A 15,947-nucleotide genomic window follows, 5' to 3' on the forward strand; every position below is an offset into this window, starting at 1 on the left:
CCAGAGCACAACGTTTTTCATTATCATTCATCCAGAATTCATCCCAAAGAATCCCTTAAGGCCCTCATAAAACACAACATGGACTTGGCCTCCAGTCTAATTTTAATCATAAAGTCCAACAAACTCTATTTGTAGTGTTATTCACATAGCCCGGAGATCTTTGCCAAACTCTTTTTCTTTGTCGTGTCTATTTTGTTAGACTGTAAATGAGAGTTGTAAACATCAGCAGATAATCTCGTGGATAAATCTAGCATTTTGAAAAGTATGCAGCCTAAAAATAGATCATAAATGCCAACTAGATAAAAGGTAGTGTTGTGTTTTAATGAACGTGATGGGCCAATTGATTGGCAGCCTGAGAGCGTCCCTGCTTAGACACGCCCAGCGCTGCGTCACGCTGCCTGTGGGTGGGGGTTGGATTCCCGGTAGATAAGTCGGAAACAGCAGGACAGGCGTGCTACACTGCTAAGAAACACGCTGGTAGTTCTTTCTTGGTGAACTAGAAGATACTCCCGCCTCGATTACATCAGTTTGTGTGCCATTTAAATAAGTTTTAGGGCAACTTTAAACGCGCGCAATGGCTGAGAAGATAGACATGGAAGGAGGGAAGGCATCCAACGGCGAGGCGCACCTCGACGAGCCGCTGGCCAACGGGATGAACGGTCCCAACAAGAGCAACCCGGAGCCTCTGTCCCAGCGGGTGCTGCGGATCATGAGGGCCAACCTGCTGGTGATTCTCACCGTGGCCGGGGTCATCGTCGGGGTTTTTATCGGACTTGGCGTGCGCAACGCGACCCTGACGAGGACCCAGATCATTTACATCGGCTTCCCTGGTGAACTGCTCATCCGGCTGCTGAAGATGATCATCATCCCCCTGGTCGTGTGCAGCCTGGTGTCCGGGGCGGCCAGCATCGACCCCAAAGCGCTGGGGAAGCTGGGCGGCTGGGCCATGCTCTTCTTCCTGGTCACCACCTTGATCGCGTCGTCCATCGGGGTCGTGATGGCTTTCATCCTGACGCCGGGCTCCGTGGCCGTCAGCAAGCCTGCGAGCCTGGACGACGACGTGCCTGCTCATAAAGAAGTCATAGACTCCTTTTTAGACCTCATAAGGTGAGTAAAACCTCACCTGCTGAGGCCGTAAACTCTTTAAAAGTAGTGGAAATGTGATGCGTAATGGTGTATGAATGCCAACATCTCCACAGCTCCAAGGTGTTTAAACGTGGAGCTAAGTTCCTCGGAATGTCCACTCAATTTAACGATTTAAAACTCGAAAAGTCTTCACGTGTAACTACATCCTGGGACAGCAGCCAAATCGGTCGTATGGCTTAATAGTGCTGTAATGACAACACGCAGTTGCATCAGCTCAGCTGTGCGCTCACATCGAGGGTTAACCGGCGGCGCTGAGTGCCGCTTGTCACTGTTCACACTGTGTACTTTTTACACCGCTCATTCCTGAGAGAACACATTCCCTGTCTGATTTACTCGTATTTCACATTTCGTCTGTACCATCTCGACACGTGGAGCAAAACGACACGTGTGAGACATTTTCTACTCGAGCTGAGTGAATGGTGAGAGTCTCCTGCTAGGACAGCCCCCTTTCTTTGTAAATCAAAAAGAATACAGCCATCCTGCTCTTCTGGTTTTACTCTCACAGACTCCCTTTACCACATACTGATTTAAACTGGGTTTCTGCTTTTGTTAAACCTAAGCTTAATAGCAATTCATCAACAGAAATGTGATCCAGCCTGATGGAAGAAGCTGGCTTGAACTTGTTCATCTTGTTTGCACTTGAAATCTTCTCTAAGCTTTCCCTATCAGCAGCCCCATGTTCTTTTTTATTATTATCAGTGTGTCACATTCATGGGGCATTTCTGAGACATGTGCAAGCTCATCGACTGTGGAGTAAAAGGAAGCAGCTGAGTAACAGACAGATTTAGTAGGATGTCAACATCTTTAAACAAATAACAGTGCAGGTCATTTTCGGAAACTCGTCACACCACAGTTTCCTTGACATGCATGTTTTTTCTCTCATACCTGCTCTGTTTTTAGCCGCCAAAAAGCAAACAAGCACAGGGGGGAAACGCTGCTTATCTGAGCCAACAGCAATTCAGTCGATTAGTGATATGAAATGTTTGACATTGCTAAAAGCTCTGGTGCAACATCACGGCCTTGGAATAAGAGATACAGGCATGTTCGCATCTACACAGATTACAAGCAAGACTGTATTTCGTGTAAACAAGGAGCCTTTGAGTTTGCTGTTAATATCTGTCCATATTACAGCTTGTTTGTCTCCAAAAATAGACAAGAAATTAGAAACGCAGCATAAATTGCCCTCATGTTTCACATTAATGTCCAACAGTCTGTTCATATGCAGTCCTGATGGCAGTTGCAACTGTTGCACAATTCTTTCTGGGTGGTTTGACTTTTTGGGAACACTAAGTCCATGAATTATGGAATTGTGTGCTATGGAGGCCAGGATTTTCCACCCTCCTCCTCCTCCTACTCCTCCTCCTTCCCCCTGCAATGTGACCTAACCCTGGCAACACCTCCTAAAAACAGTCATTGTGTCCAGGGGGGCAGATTTGACATGCAAGAGCAACAGGGCAAAACGTATCCACTCGCAGATTAACATTGCTATCCCGATATGTGCCGGAGCTTTACACGACCAAATCTGCAAGTTGCAGCAGATTTGTCCAGTTTATTTAGAAACTTGCTGGATGTACTTTTCATTTAATAACCATTTTTTATATCCCTTTAATCAATGCAGCTGATCTTCTTGAATACAGCACCTTCCCAGTGTTCTTTTAAAAAAAGGGAGTGTAATGTTTATTTTGTGCTGGACACATGCCACCACTGCACGTGCACACACACACACACACACACACACACACACTTTTGCACATTTATCTTCACAGGACAGCCGACAAAAGCTGCCTCTCCTCATTAGAGCGTGCCCTCTCAGTCGGTGTCCTGCTCAGTTTTGACAACAAAGGCAGCGTGGAACTTGCTGGGCGGAACCTACTGAAGAGCTGCTCGTCAAAGCGTGAAACTGGCCTGGTGATTGTTCGCAGACACACGCTCCGTTTAACGCTGAGCTGTCGTTGCCCGCGCTGACACTGCCGGGGATGCATGTGACGACCGTGACTCTGCCCGAAGCCACACCTCTGCATCCTTGTTGACACTTCTTGTCTTTTGTGCGTTTTCCCACACTGAACCATATGGTGGTGGCTATCAGTTAGTGATACAGTAGATTTGGGATTTATTGACCGATATTTACCTTAAGTTATAAAAAAAGTGGTGATATTAGATGCAGATTTTTCTTTCTCAGAAAAACTTCTTGTCATTAGGTGGCTTGGAAGGCTGTATTGTAATGATTTATTTGTGTATTTTAACATCCTGTGGTTTTAAGCTCACTATGGGATGTTCATATAGATTGTAACGGCAAGTATGAAAACCATCTTTTAAATTAGGATTTGTGACCTAATTTTGTCTATCCACCTGTCCTATCAAACACCTAGGATCACTTGGTTGGATATGAAAACAAACATTTGCTTTTCCTCGTTGACCTGCATTAGGTGTTGACTCATTATTTTCTGGGAGGCGTAACAAGACACTGAGAAGACGTCAGAATACTTGACCTCAAACAATCAACAGCAGCTCTGCATAAAAGAGACGCGCCCATCTAATGGCATGCGACGACACTCTGGGACACCAGTTGTCGTCATACTGTCGTCGTGTAATTATTTGTACAACAGCCACGTTTATTTATAAAACCTAGTTACACATTCGTCTCAAAATAGTAGCACCGGTGGAAGTTTCACCAGAAACTCAGTGTTCACTTTTTTCATTACAATTTAGTTTTGCACCTGCTCAAGGGCAGTCCCCGCAAAGAATGAGGAAGTGGATCTGTTCGGTTCTGTATTATTTACTCTATGCAAAGTCGGAGGAGGCGTAAACACACAATGCATTGTGAATGATGTGTCACCTTTTCCACACATCCAGAATGATCCTAAAATGTGACTCCAACCTAGTTTGGGAGTCTTTGTACATGCTTCTAAAATTATGTAAATTCAAAACACACAACAAGCATTTGAATAATCAAATAAGAGTCAAGTAGTAGCTTGAAAGATTGACAGCGTTTTGTCTTGGCTCCTTGCAGCACAACCGGCCTGTGTTCCAGTTGCACGCCGCCTTGTTGCGCAGTCACATGATGTTTAATCCTGATGCACTATGGGTCCAATGAAAAGGAATGAATGGCTGGAAAGAGCTTGTGAAGTTAATACCTTATTACTCTAAATCTATTACAGACAGCTGACTGCAGGGGGACACACAGGTTTCATGCGTTCTTGGGAGATTTAATAGGCAGTTGGACCTACATACTGATGTGTGTGTGTGTGTGTGTGTGCATACTTGTTGGCTCAGAATAAATAACAACATTCAGTCATATGGGCAGAAAAAAGGAGATTAATAGGTAAATTCTCTAAGCTATTTCCACATGATCAACCCTGTGATTCTTTCTGTTTGAAGATGGAGCTGCTGTCTCCGCAACACCACTGTCTTGTAACATGGACGCAACTTGTATTTTTTGTTTAGAAGTTAGACTCTCCTGTGTGATATGCAACAAGTCCAGTCCTCATCAGAAACGATCCAAAAAAAAAAGTCCCGTGTATGGTTTTACAGTGTGTTTGCACTGTAGCAAATGTGACATCGCTCTGCTTGTACGTTCATATAAGCAGTCAGAGTTGTTTAAGCTTTTGTTGGAACTGAGCGAGGCCCAAATATTTGTGCTGTGTTCCCAAACATTGGATTTCTCTCCTCCTGAATATAGCAACATGTTTTTTTTTCATTAGATCTTCCCAAGTAATCTTGTTCACACTGAGCACAGGGATGTAAAGTCTTGTGTTTTCTTTTTCTGTCCACAGAAACATCTTTCCCTCCAACCTGGTGTCTGCTGCCTTCCAGTCAGTGAGTATTGGATCTCAATTTAATATCTCTCCAGAGTCATGATCTGAAATGATGTAACAATAATAAAGACATAAGCTGATTATGAGCCGATTAGCGTAACTAAACTAGTAAACTGTTCCCTCTCCTCCAGTATGCAACCTCCTACAAGCTGGTTAAGGTTAATGGCACAGATGGCAACCTCAATATCACGGTGGAGAAGGTGAGCAAAGCGAATGTTGTTTACATAAAACACACCACATAACTCAAGGCACTACTAATGTCTGCCCGTGTTCCTGAACTGGTGAGCATATGTGTGTCCTGACTGTGTGTTTTCCATGTTCGGTTGCCAGGTGCCCTTTGGAATAGACCAGGATGGCATGAACATTCTTGGTCTGGTAGTGTTTGCCATCGTGTTTGGCGTGGCTTTAAGGAAGCTGGGTGAGGAAGGAGAGATCCTGATCAAGTTCTTCAACTCCTTCAATGAAGCCACCATGGTGCTGGTCTCCTGGATCATGTGGTAAGAGAAGCTGCATTTTTTTTCGTTGAGGGGAGTGTAAAAATAATTGATAGCAATTTAAAGTATGGCAGGTAGCTGTTTAGCGTAGCTTCATGGGAAGTCTGGAAAATAGAGAATCGGAGTACTTCTCATTATGCTAGCTTTACTGTGTTCCTCTTTCTCCTGTAAACCCGGAAATCGCTCTCCTTCTGTTAGCATGGAGAATTTCCAATTGCTTAAATGGCACCTCGTGAAGATGAGAAGGCTTTGGAAAGAGCTTAGAGAGAGGAAACACAGGTGCATCCTACGTGGAAGTCTTTAATCAATGGGCGTGACATGTAACTGAAGCTGCTTAAGACCGGCGCTTTGGAATGAAAGATTTCTTGGCAGCTTCGGGCTCCTCTGTCCTCACGTCTCCTCCTTGCACTTCTCACAACTTGGCTGGGAGGAGTCAAGAAAGACTAGCGAGGAGGGATGTTAGCATAATTAAAAGCACCCACAGACTCTGTGCTAAGCTAAATGATTGCTGGCTGTAGCAGCGTATTTAATTAAGCGATATGAGCGTGGCTTTTATCTTCTCATCTACCTCTGGGCAAAAACACAATAAGTGCATTCATCAATGTGTCAAATTGTTCTTTGAAGTATTTTTGATCAGAGATAATTTTCCGTCCTGCTCTGCTGCAGGACCTTTATCTACAATGCATTCCTCTTATTTCACTTTCTCCTCCTTATCTGCAGGTATGCCCCTCTTGGTATCATGTTCCTTGTTGCCAGTAAGATCGTGGAGATGGAAGACGTCGGTAAACTGTTTGCCAGTCTGGGGAAATACATAGCCTGCTGCATCATTGGACACGCCATCCATGGTGCTCTGGTGCTGCCGGCCATCTACTTCATCTTTACGCGGAAGAACCCCTACACCTTCCTCTGGGGCATATTCACAGCTCTGGCTACAGCCTTTGGAACAAGCTCCAGGTAATGAACTGACCGCTACTCACTGCTCTGACTCTCTCTCTCACTCACACACACTTGTTTGCTCTCTCTGGTTGTTAAATATCAAATACTGAGGGGCTCCTGTTCTAAAACATACGCGAGCATACATACTGCTCTCTCCACAAACACACGCGCCTCATGCACCTCCTGCTTTTACGAACTCCCCGTTTCTTGTTTCTCAGCTCTGCCACTCTGCCCCTCATGATGAAGTGCGTGGAGGAAAATAACGGCGTATCCAAGCACATCAGCCGTTTCATCCTGCCCATCGGAGCTACGGTCAACATGGACGGAGCTGCTCTCTTCCAGTGCGTGGCTGCAGTTTTCATCGCTCAGCTGAACAACACTCCCCTGAACTTCATCCAAGTCATTACCATCCTGTGAGTCTGTAAACAATTGAAACGCATCCACAGTTACGCAACTATGTTGAATACTAAATCTGACTGTAGCACCACCTCTTATTTACTGGTTGCATGTTTATATATATTTTCTTTTCCCTGTGTCTAACTGAAATCGCCCCTGCTGTTTGTGTTAGTGTGACGGCGACGGCATCCAGTGTTGGAGCAGCAGGTATCCCAGCTGGTGGTGTGCTGACACTAGCTATTATCCTGGAAGCGATAGGACTTCCCACCACCGACATCTCTCTTATCCTGGCCGTTGACTGGCTTGTGTGAGTATACAGCCTTTCCTGTTTTATGTTAATGCGAAGCTTAAGAGCAAATTGCCATTTATAATCCTGTATGCAATCGAAACTTGCTCCGCTCTTTGACACCCACACAGTTTGTCAACATCTAATACCTTTTATCTGCTTGTGTAATCGCCATTTATGTGTCAAAACGCTTGCTTCAGAAAGAAACAGTGAGGCACCGCTGAGGCTTAAAAAGGGTCTAAACTGGTAGAGTAGAGTTGAGGCATCCATGAAACGGGATTGACTAGGTTGAGGGGTGTTAGAATTTAGCAGTAAGCTGGTAGCTAGTTTGCATTTAAAGATGATGGCTGAGGTGTCTCGAAAAAATACAAAAATGGACAGGAGTACTGTATCTTTGGGCGTAAACTAAAGGAACTAGATATGTGTTCATCTGGGGATGAGTTATTCATCTTTTCTGACACGTCATATTGGTGTCTGGGAAGTCTAGAGACTGTAATGTACAATGTGAGTTTTTAAAAGCTTAGCATAATTATGTTCTGATGTGCTAATATGGGGGTAGAGTGGGTTGTCCTGTAATCGCAAGGGTGGCGGTTCGATCCCAACCCCTGCACCTTGGGCAACCGAAGTTCCCCCCAATGGCAGCTCTGTTAAGAAACATTGTAAAGCGCTTCGAGTACCACTAAGGTAGAAGGACGCTATTGAAGTGCAGACCATTTCATACATTTCATACAAAAAATAAAATAAAATGAAATCTTTTCCGACAATAAGGGAACCTCTGCCAATGCGGTAGACGTTTACATCTGAAGGTACTACAGTTGAATCTGAAACAGTTTGTTAAATATCCTATCATTAAACTGTCTCCGTCCTGTCTTCCTTTTAGCGACCGCACCTGCACCGTGTTGAACGTGGAGGGCGACGCTTTCGGCGCCGGGCTCTTGCAGCACTACGTGGACCGCACGTCCAAACAAGGAGACGGAAATGAGCTGAGCGAGGTCCGGCTGGGCGACGATTCTTTAGCCCCCGCACCCGAGCATTCGCCGCTCATCGACAAACGCGGCGGAAGGGCTTCCAGTGAAAAAGAATCTGTTATGTAATCCAGTGACATTATCAAGAGTCCCCCCCTCCTCTCTCTCTCTCTCTCTCTCTCTCGCTCTTATTTGACACTCCTGCAAGCTGAAACCTGAAGTTCAAGCCCCCCTGAAGAAAAGAGTGCAAGGAGACATGCACACTGAAATGCTAATAAAAGCTCTCATACATCAAAACTTGTCTAAAAGGAAAGCTAAAAAAAAAAAAAAAAAAAAGTGGGATTTTTAAAGTCCATGTCGTGCACAGTGACTTTTATTTTCGTTTTGAGGGACAGTATTGTACATTAGACTGGCTGCTATGTTCACTCAAGTCTAGTGATGCGTTGGGTTGGGCCTCATCACCTTTGAAGTCAGAATTTTATCGTGTTGTACATCTCTGGCGTTTTTTAGTCACTTCTTGGTTTGTCATGTGACCAATGTGTACAACCAAAAAAAAAAAAAACTGGACCAATGACCTTCTGCAATATGTAGCAGCTATGTTATAAACACAAGTATGCATTAATGTTGTATTGATTTTAAATGGAGAAATGGCAGTTACGGGAATCCATTGGTTTATTGCTGAAGCTTTCCTACATCACATTAATATCACTGACCTGCACTTAGCAAATCACGTTTTCCTTCTACGAAAACAGTAAATATTCTGACTTTAAAAGCTGACGAGGACCTCCACATAGTTTGCTGCAGCCAGTCTGGCAGTTCTCACATGCTCCATCAGTCATGTTACCTTTAAAATGTTTTCGTCACTGTCACTTTTTTTTTTGGTGTTGTGTTCAGCTTCATCAGATTTTCGACATTCTCGTGGAAAATAACCAATGAGGGTCATATCTTTTCTGAAAATACTTGGATCGTAGCATACGTGCGTTTTGTTTTACGTGATTATAGCCACTTTCATGCAGGTTTTTATATGTCTTGTATTTGATTTGTCAGATATAAAGCTAGATTCCATATGTCCTGCATGAAAATGGCTGTGACCATATATAACATAATGTACATGCTTAGTTTGTATTGTGTTTTTGTTTTTTTAAGTAGTGTTAAAGGCTTTTGTTAGTCTTTTATTTTGTTTGTCGGTATTCTATACCAATGTTTCTCAATGCCTTTTCATAGTGAGGAAAAGCAATATAGTTGCTCTGCAGATTATATCCATATTCCAAAGCACACCAAATGAAATATTATCCTCAATAACGTCCAAAGAGTGAATGAAGGAATTATCTCAAGGATTTTGACAACATGCATGGAAACACACACATTGACTTCTGCCTCAGATGGACGCAGTCAGGCGTTACAACCTCAGGTTTGACTTTTTTGCTTGAAGACTGTTCTTCAAGCTGCTCCTTAAATACTCTGAGACCAAATCACACTGACTCAGCAAACAAGAAGGAGACCATTGAACTCCGGTGTGTATTTTCTGGGAGGTGTGCATTTTTTGAAATCATTATTATAGCCCTCGTTTTACTCGTGCTGTTGCGTCTGTGTAGGTTCCAACTTTTTAGTAAAGTACAAGTGGGTTTTAAAGCACAGCGTGTGATAAGGACTGTTTGGTTGATGTCGTGAAATGTATGGTACGGCTACATGTTGAGTGCGTAACTAACAGATTTCCTTCCACTACAATGATGTCTATCTGAAGTCTGAACACCTAGAGAACTTAAGCCAAGAGGTGGGCACGTCTCAGCTTATTTTGGTTTTGACTAAAATTGCCATTAACATGAAATTCTAGTTGCGTGGCCACTAGGCCTCTTTGTATATATGATAATTATTTGTTGTAATTGATATTTATTTCTCTAATCAAAATCCAAAGAGATTTTTAGCCATTTTTTTAAACATGCTAGTACCTCCAAATTGGCTCTTTTTTTTGCCCTTTTCAAGTCTTTTTGTAAAAACTGGTTGGTGGTAGATTTTCTTTTTTTTTTTTTTACTGTTCATGTTCTTTTTCTCAGCCTTGTTTTCAACTCATGGGTTACAGTCTAAGTTATATTTATATACGTTGCTTCCATTTGATGAATATATTTCTGTGGCCAAGACTTGAGACTTTGGAGAGTGTGTGGTGGAGCATTAATGAGATGACTTGTGTTGGTTCATACCTTTAAGATGATACTGTCTATTTTCAGATGCAACAAAGTTACACTATTAACTGTTATGTTTCCATCCATATCGCCAAAAACTGTAAAGAAGGAATGAGTGGGGAATATACTACTGTTATATACAAAATTTCCTTTGCCAGCTTTATACTGAACTAGCTTTGCAGTATTTGCCATGCGGACATTGATGAATTCATTACAGGCCTGAGGTCTCATCATTTCTGTCAAGTCTTATCAGGAAGTGCTTCAGCAACAAGCACTGCCTCACAACAGCTGATGTGCTTTGCTTCCTTTCTGCTTTGTTTTTTTGGTGCAAGGTTGTACAGATTTTTATCATTCCTTTCTGAAATCTTACACCACGTGGCTGTCTGGTACAATCATAGCATTTGTGTTGAGCGTTTGCACATGGTAGATGTAATGATTTTATTACAGTGGGGCTATGTTTCAAAAATATAAATTCCCGGTTACCATCTGAATGTACTGTCGATAGGTTTTAAACATTAAAGGCCTTTTTTTTTTTTAATTGTTTGAAGATGTCTCTTGGCTGCTTTTTCAAACACGTGTGTGTGTTTGTACACTACTTAGTGCAGTGGATAATTACACACACTGAAGTCAGCAAATAAAAAAAACAAACATTTGTGGCTGCAGGAGGAGCTGTGCTATGTTTCAGTCACCTTCGGACTGACGTGTTTAAAATGCACAGAGATCCTTTATGTTTTCACATCCAAAAATAACCGCACGCAGCCTTGTGGCGCTATAGACGCTTCATCTAATTACCAGACCATATATGAACCCTGCTGGCGATCATTTGTAAGCGAGGGGGAATTTACCTCGAGCGACAAAAAGTGAATAAGGCAGGATGGTGAAGTTCATTTACATCACTGGACCGGTTTGTGTGGACAAGCCAGCCGCATTCCTGTAAAGTTACATTCCTGTGTGTCCTGTCATAAAACCCTCCACCCCCTGGACTCCCGCCATATGTCTGAAGAACTCCTATAAGGCCAGCACTTGTGAACTCAGCCTTAGTTGGACTATTTAGGTGTGCTCTGCCATCTAGTGTTCAAGAAGGACTGTAGCCATTACTGCACGTTCCTTTATTTACAATAAATTTGCCAACAGTCCTCAAAACAAATAAATAAAGACATTAAAACGTCACAAATATTTGAATTTACCAGTACATGAAACAGACACTCTAATACGTTACACACAAACAACATGACAGATATAATGTGACAATCAGAGGAGCTGATGTTTTTTGTTTTTTTTTAACGTGTAACATCTCTTAAAATTTTTTCATTGAATCTTTCAGTCAATACACGTGTTTTCATATAATAATAAAGCCTGTAATTGAGCTCCATATTTAGTTTAAATGACAAATAAAGGCCTAATAGAGTGATGTTTCATCCATACTAGGATGAATGATGATGCACTTCTCATTTCACCACATGAGAATTTGCTCACATTATAGTTTTTAGGTACCGAATGGTATTGATAGACACCAACATTCACTCATAAACAGTACAAAACAAGGCAGCACAGTCAAGAAATCATAAAATACTTCGTTCTGTACAATACCTTGAATCCTGCTTGATATAATCTACATTGTAGCTTTAAAAAAAAGCATATTCATCATTGTTTTTAAAGTATTCATCATCTTTAAAGCAGTAGTATTTATACATTATATCACATACAGATATTGGACACTGTAGTAAAACCAGTTGTTGACTTAAAAAAAAAAACTGTGCCTGATGTCAGTACACGAGGGAAAATAAAAAAAAAAAAGAGTTCATGCCCCTTGCAAACAAAGTCGTACCACTCTGATAAATAAAGGCAGATTATCATTTACATCCAAACAAACTTAGAAAGAAAATCCGACCACACGTGATTATACTGCGACATCATATTGGCACCATTTCCGTTTCCACGCAACATCTTTTAGGCTGTTAAAAAAATAATTAAATAAACGAGGCGAGGTTGTCTGCGTTTTTAGGTAAACAAATACAGTACAACATAAAAGGGTTTGTGAGCCTCTAGTATCACTCATAATTTGCTTCTGTCCAGCCTCTTTTTTGCAGGGTTGGGGTACTGGGGGTTCTCAATCACCCCCTCTCCAAACTTCAGTTCCAAGAAGGCTCTGTGGTTGTTGGGTCCATAGGCGGTGATGCCGGCAAAAGGCATGGGCACCAGCGGCTGCAGGAAGTGTTCTGGGAACTCAACGTCTTGTTTGTGCTCTGTCCACGTGTCTTTGGTCATGACGCCATTACGTGAGTAGAAGGGCCACAGGTCAACGTGCAGGTGGTTGGCCTCGCTGTACTGGACTCTGTAAAAGTCTCCTTCCACCGCACGCTCCCAGACGTAGCCGTTGGCATCCACCAGAGAGCCTGAGTCCAGGTTCTTTAAGTGATCACAGTTGGGTACATCTTCCAGGTAGATGCCCAGGTCCACATCATAATCCCATGGGATGATATCTTGATGCCGAATGGCACCCAGCAGAGAACCCCCCTCTAACCAGTAGCGCACACCTGAGCTCTCTAAGATGTTGATAACATACTTAGTGGTTTCCCTGAGTGCTCGCAGACAGCAGGGAGGCGTCCATCGGTCCAGATACAGGTAGTCTGGAGTGTCGTCCTGCACAGTGCCAAAGCAGCGAGGCGTCTCTTTGCTGCAGCCGTACCACTGTTCCTTCCCATCAGGCATCAGGAGACGCTTCATTCCAAAGCTTCTCATGAGTTTCCCTGTGGCCTCCTTCAGTCGAGTGTCAGCCTTCCACTGGTTGTGAGCGGAGCTGAAGAGGGGCCGGTGGTTTGCGGAGAAACAGGGGTTTTCCAGCAGTTTGACCTTCCAGCCTCTCAAGGCAGTCTGAATGAAGAGTGAGGAGAAGAGGGGTCGCCCCAGGGGGACAGAAAGGTTAAAAAGGTCCTCAGTGCGAATGAGGACGATTGCATCTCCCTGTAAAGCCGTGCACACGCTCCCGCTGCTCCCAGATGCAGCCGGCGAGTACGTGGCGGTCCACTCTCTGAGGTTCACCCGCAGGTGGAGACACTGCACAGCGGACCGGGCCAGCACGGGTGCAGCTACCAGCCTCACAGGCCCCCCACCTTCACCTTCAAGCTCCCTGATCAACCTCTCGATAGCCCGAGGTTGCTCCAGCTCCACTCCGTCGGGCACCAGCAGCACAAACTCAGTCTGCACATGAAACTCTGGCCTGTGAGCTTGCGGTGGCTGATCCGGGCTCGGGGAGAGCACTAGAAGCCGAGCCCCATCCGGAAGAACCAGCGGAGGGTACGGGGACAAGTCGGCCACAGCCAAGAAGGGAAGCTCAGGTCTTTGATGGAGGAAGGAATTAGCCACATCTCCAACATAGTTCTCAAAATTTTCAAACTCCCGAAGAAGAACGGTCACTCGTGGGCCTCGACTGTGTCCCTCTCCTCCGACCACTCCAGGGTCACCTCCAGCTCCTACAAGAACCCCCAGACCTGCTCCAAGGCCGGAGGCTGGCAGGGCGGCCCTCCTCGTGCCCCGGCCAAGTTCCTTCCTCTTCTCCATCATCTGCTGCTGGGCCCGGGACACGTAGTAGAGAATGAGGAGGTTGAGGACGATGGCACCGGTTAGCAGGCCTTGGCAGAAACTGATCCGCATGGCTGTTGCTGTCCAGTTTCTCTCAGGAGAAGAGTTTAAGTTTCAACCAAGAAATCCAGTGGCGGGTCTCGAGTCCCCATTAGTGTAATAATACATGAATGAGAGTTGAAGACAAGCTGTCAGTGAGAGAAAAACAAAATAAAGCTGCACAGATTATGTTTGAAGCAACAGGCTTACATGTATATATCAGCTGTATAACACAATTTCATGCTACTTTAAACAAAGATACAAAGGTTATTTGAGGCTATTTATATTAGAAATAGCTAACAGTGACCTATCCAAGTAATTTAAATGTTAAACAAGGACAGCACTCACTCCATGCAAGGTTTCCTTTTAAAAATAAAACATAACTAGCTCTATTACTAGTCAGTAAAATCCATTTCCACAACTCACCTTCATTTGGATGCACCTGTGTTTTTCTGAACAAGGCGGTCGTTTGCAGGTCGTAGGCCAGCCATCATATCATACAGTGGTTATAAAAAACATAAGCAACGTTAAGCCAATTAACTCTGCTGTACAGGCTGTATGTAGGTTTCATGTTGGTCTCAATTAGCCTGCATTGGTAGCAAACGTAGCAGCAAACACAGGGGTTTAATATTAGCACTGACAGCTAGTATTAGTGCCTTCGTGCTTGAAATCAAGTCTCCAACATGTTTTTGTTTTTGTTTTTTGTTTTTTTAGCAGAAACACACAACGTAGAAAGCATTAGAGTATTTCAGTTGTATGTAGCTGAACACAAACCCAACCAAGAGACACAACTACACGGGTTTAGCATGAAGCTAACACGCTTGTCGTCGCTGTTGCCCGCAGCAACAGAAAGACTTCTGGTCAGGATCCTTCAGAATAAAAGCACTTAAAACCTCCAAACCCCTTCACCCAAACATAAAGTACAAACAAAAATACTATTGACTGTAAATTTATTTCTACACTGTCGTTTAACCCTAACCCATCTCCTTCAATTAACCACTGCATATTTTAATCCTAGCCATTTTTTTGTTTGTTTGTTTGTTTTTATTTTAGGTAATTTCTTGCTTGATAGCAGCCTTTCTTTTCTTTTTACTAATGGGAATAAAGCAAAAGAAGTACACTTTAAAAAGCAATAATAATTCTGGGGACCTGTTTACACCATTTACTTAAATGCATGTTTTCAAGATAAGAAATTCTAATATATTGATTTATGTAAAACCTTAAAGTTTCTAAGCTATTTTGATAGCTTGAGTAGACAGTAATAATAGTGGCAGTTGCCTTAACATTATGTGTTTTTTGTTTTCAAGATGTAATCATACTGGGTTCAAATACACAGCTGCAAAGCTACTCCATAAACAAAAAAAAACAGCATCAAAGATTTTCCATACTTGAGTCTTGCCAATGTTAAATTTGTGATAAATTGTGTGCACTGTCATTTAATACAATAACCCATAAGCTAACTGGCAATAAAGATGCATCTTTATCTGGCTAAACTGCTAAAAACACAATAAAATGATAAAAATCTGGCTGCAAGGGTGTTAGAAGAAAAAAAACAACATGTTCAAAACAGTAGAATCCTCTAAAGTTAAAAAAAAAAAAGAGAAGAAAACTTTATGGTCACACATTGCATATACATGTCACACACTGCAGTTTTAGCCCATTTTATTTATTTGTCCACAATTTAAATTTTTTCTTCTGTGATTTTACTTCATATTATCTGTAATTTACCAAAACAGAGAAAGTCTGTAAAATAACAGTAACTAAAATGAATTACCATGTTTCAATCCTTAACATATATATATATAAAAAAACTATTATTTCCTTTAAATGGCTGCAAATATGTGTCTAATGTATATATTTTATACAGTGAAATAATGTATTTTTATGGTCAAATGTTGAATTGTTACCAAATGTAGATATTTTGGTGGAGACGTGATTTACAGTCTTTTTTTTGCTATAGTTAACACATAAATTAAATTTTTTTTTTCAATAGCTATAGTTAATATCTGTAATTTCACAAAACATGGAAAATCTGTAAAATAACAGTAACTAAAATGAATTACCATGTTTCAATCCTTAACATACAAAAAATATAATTTCCTTTAAAT

At 42.5% G+C, this 15,947-nt stretch overlaps 2 protein-coding genes across 2 annotated transcripts; one reads left to right on the forward strand and one right to left on the reverse strand.

Moving 5' to 3' along the window:
• Nucleotides 1–455: 455 nt before the first annotated feature.
• slc1a5 (solute carrier family 1 member 5) lies at nucleotides 456–10,754 on the forward strand. The gene is made up of 8 exons (XM_008280441.1): nucleotides 456–1,107; nucleotides 4,920–4,962; nucleotides 5,093–5,161; nucleotides 5,292–5,458; nucleotides 6,176–6,409; nucleotides 6,610–6,804; nucleotides 6,960–7,094; nucleotides 7,954–10,754. The coding sequence occupies exons 1-8, from the start codon at nucleotides 575–577 to the stop codon at nucleotides 8,165–8,167; spliced, it is 1,590 nt and encodes a 529-aa protein (XP_008278663.1). The 5' UTR covers nucleotides 456–574; the 3' UTR covers nucleotides 8,168–10,754.
• Nucleotides 10,525–14,604, reverse strand: fkrp (fukutin related protein). The gene is made up of 2 exons (XM_008280440.1): nucleotides 14,266–14,604; nucleotides 10,525–13,988 (listed from the first exon to the last, which is right to left on the reverse strand). Exon 2 carries the CDS (start codon nucleotides 13,870–13,872, stop codon nucleotides 12,274–12,276), a length of 1,599 nt encoding a protein of 532 aa, XP_008278662.1. The 5' UTR covers nucleotides 13,873–13,988; nucleotides 14,266–14,604; the 3' UTR covers nucleotides 10,525–12,273.
• Between the last annotated feature and the right edge of the window lie 1,343 nt (nucleotides 14,605–15,947).

This window comes from Stegastes partitus, unplaced genomic scaffold (genome assembly GCF_000690725.1).
Source record: "Stegastes partitus isolate 25-593 unplaced genomic scaffold, Stegastes_partitus-1.0.2 Scaffold194, whole genome shotgun sequence".
Lineage (NCBI taxonomy): Eukaryota > Metazoa > Chordata > Actinopteri > Pomacentridae > Stegastes > Stegastes partitus.

Bases quoted from the DNA above. Each gene is read 5' to 3' on its own strand.
- fkrp (XM_008280440.1), bottom strand. From the start codon at position 13,872: ATGCGGATCAGTTTCTGCCAAGGCCTGCTAACCGGTGCCATCGTCCTC.
- slc1a5 (XM_008280441.1), top strand. From the start codon at position 575: ATGGCTGAGAAGATAGACATGGAAGGAGGGAAGGCATCCAACGGCGAG. The intron at 1,108-4,919 runs GTGAGTAAAACC...TTCTGTCCACAG, and splicing joins TCCTTTTTAGACCTCATAAG to AAACATCTTTCCCTCCAACC. The intron at 5,459-6,175 runs GTAAGAGAAGCT...CCTTATCTGCAG, and splicing joins CTGGTCTCCTGGATCATGTG to GTATGCCCCTCTTGGTATCA.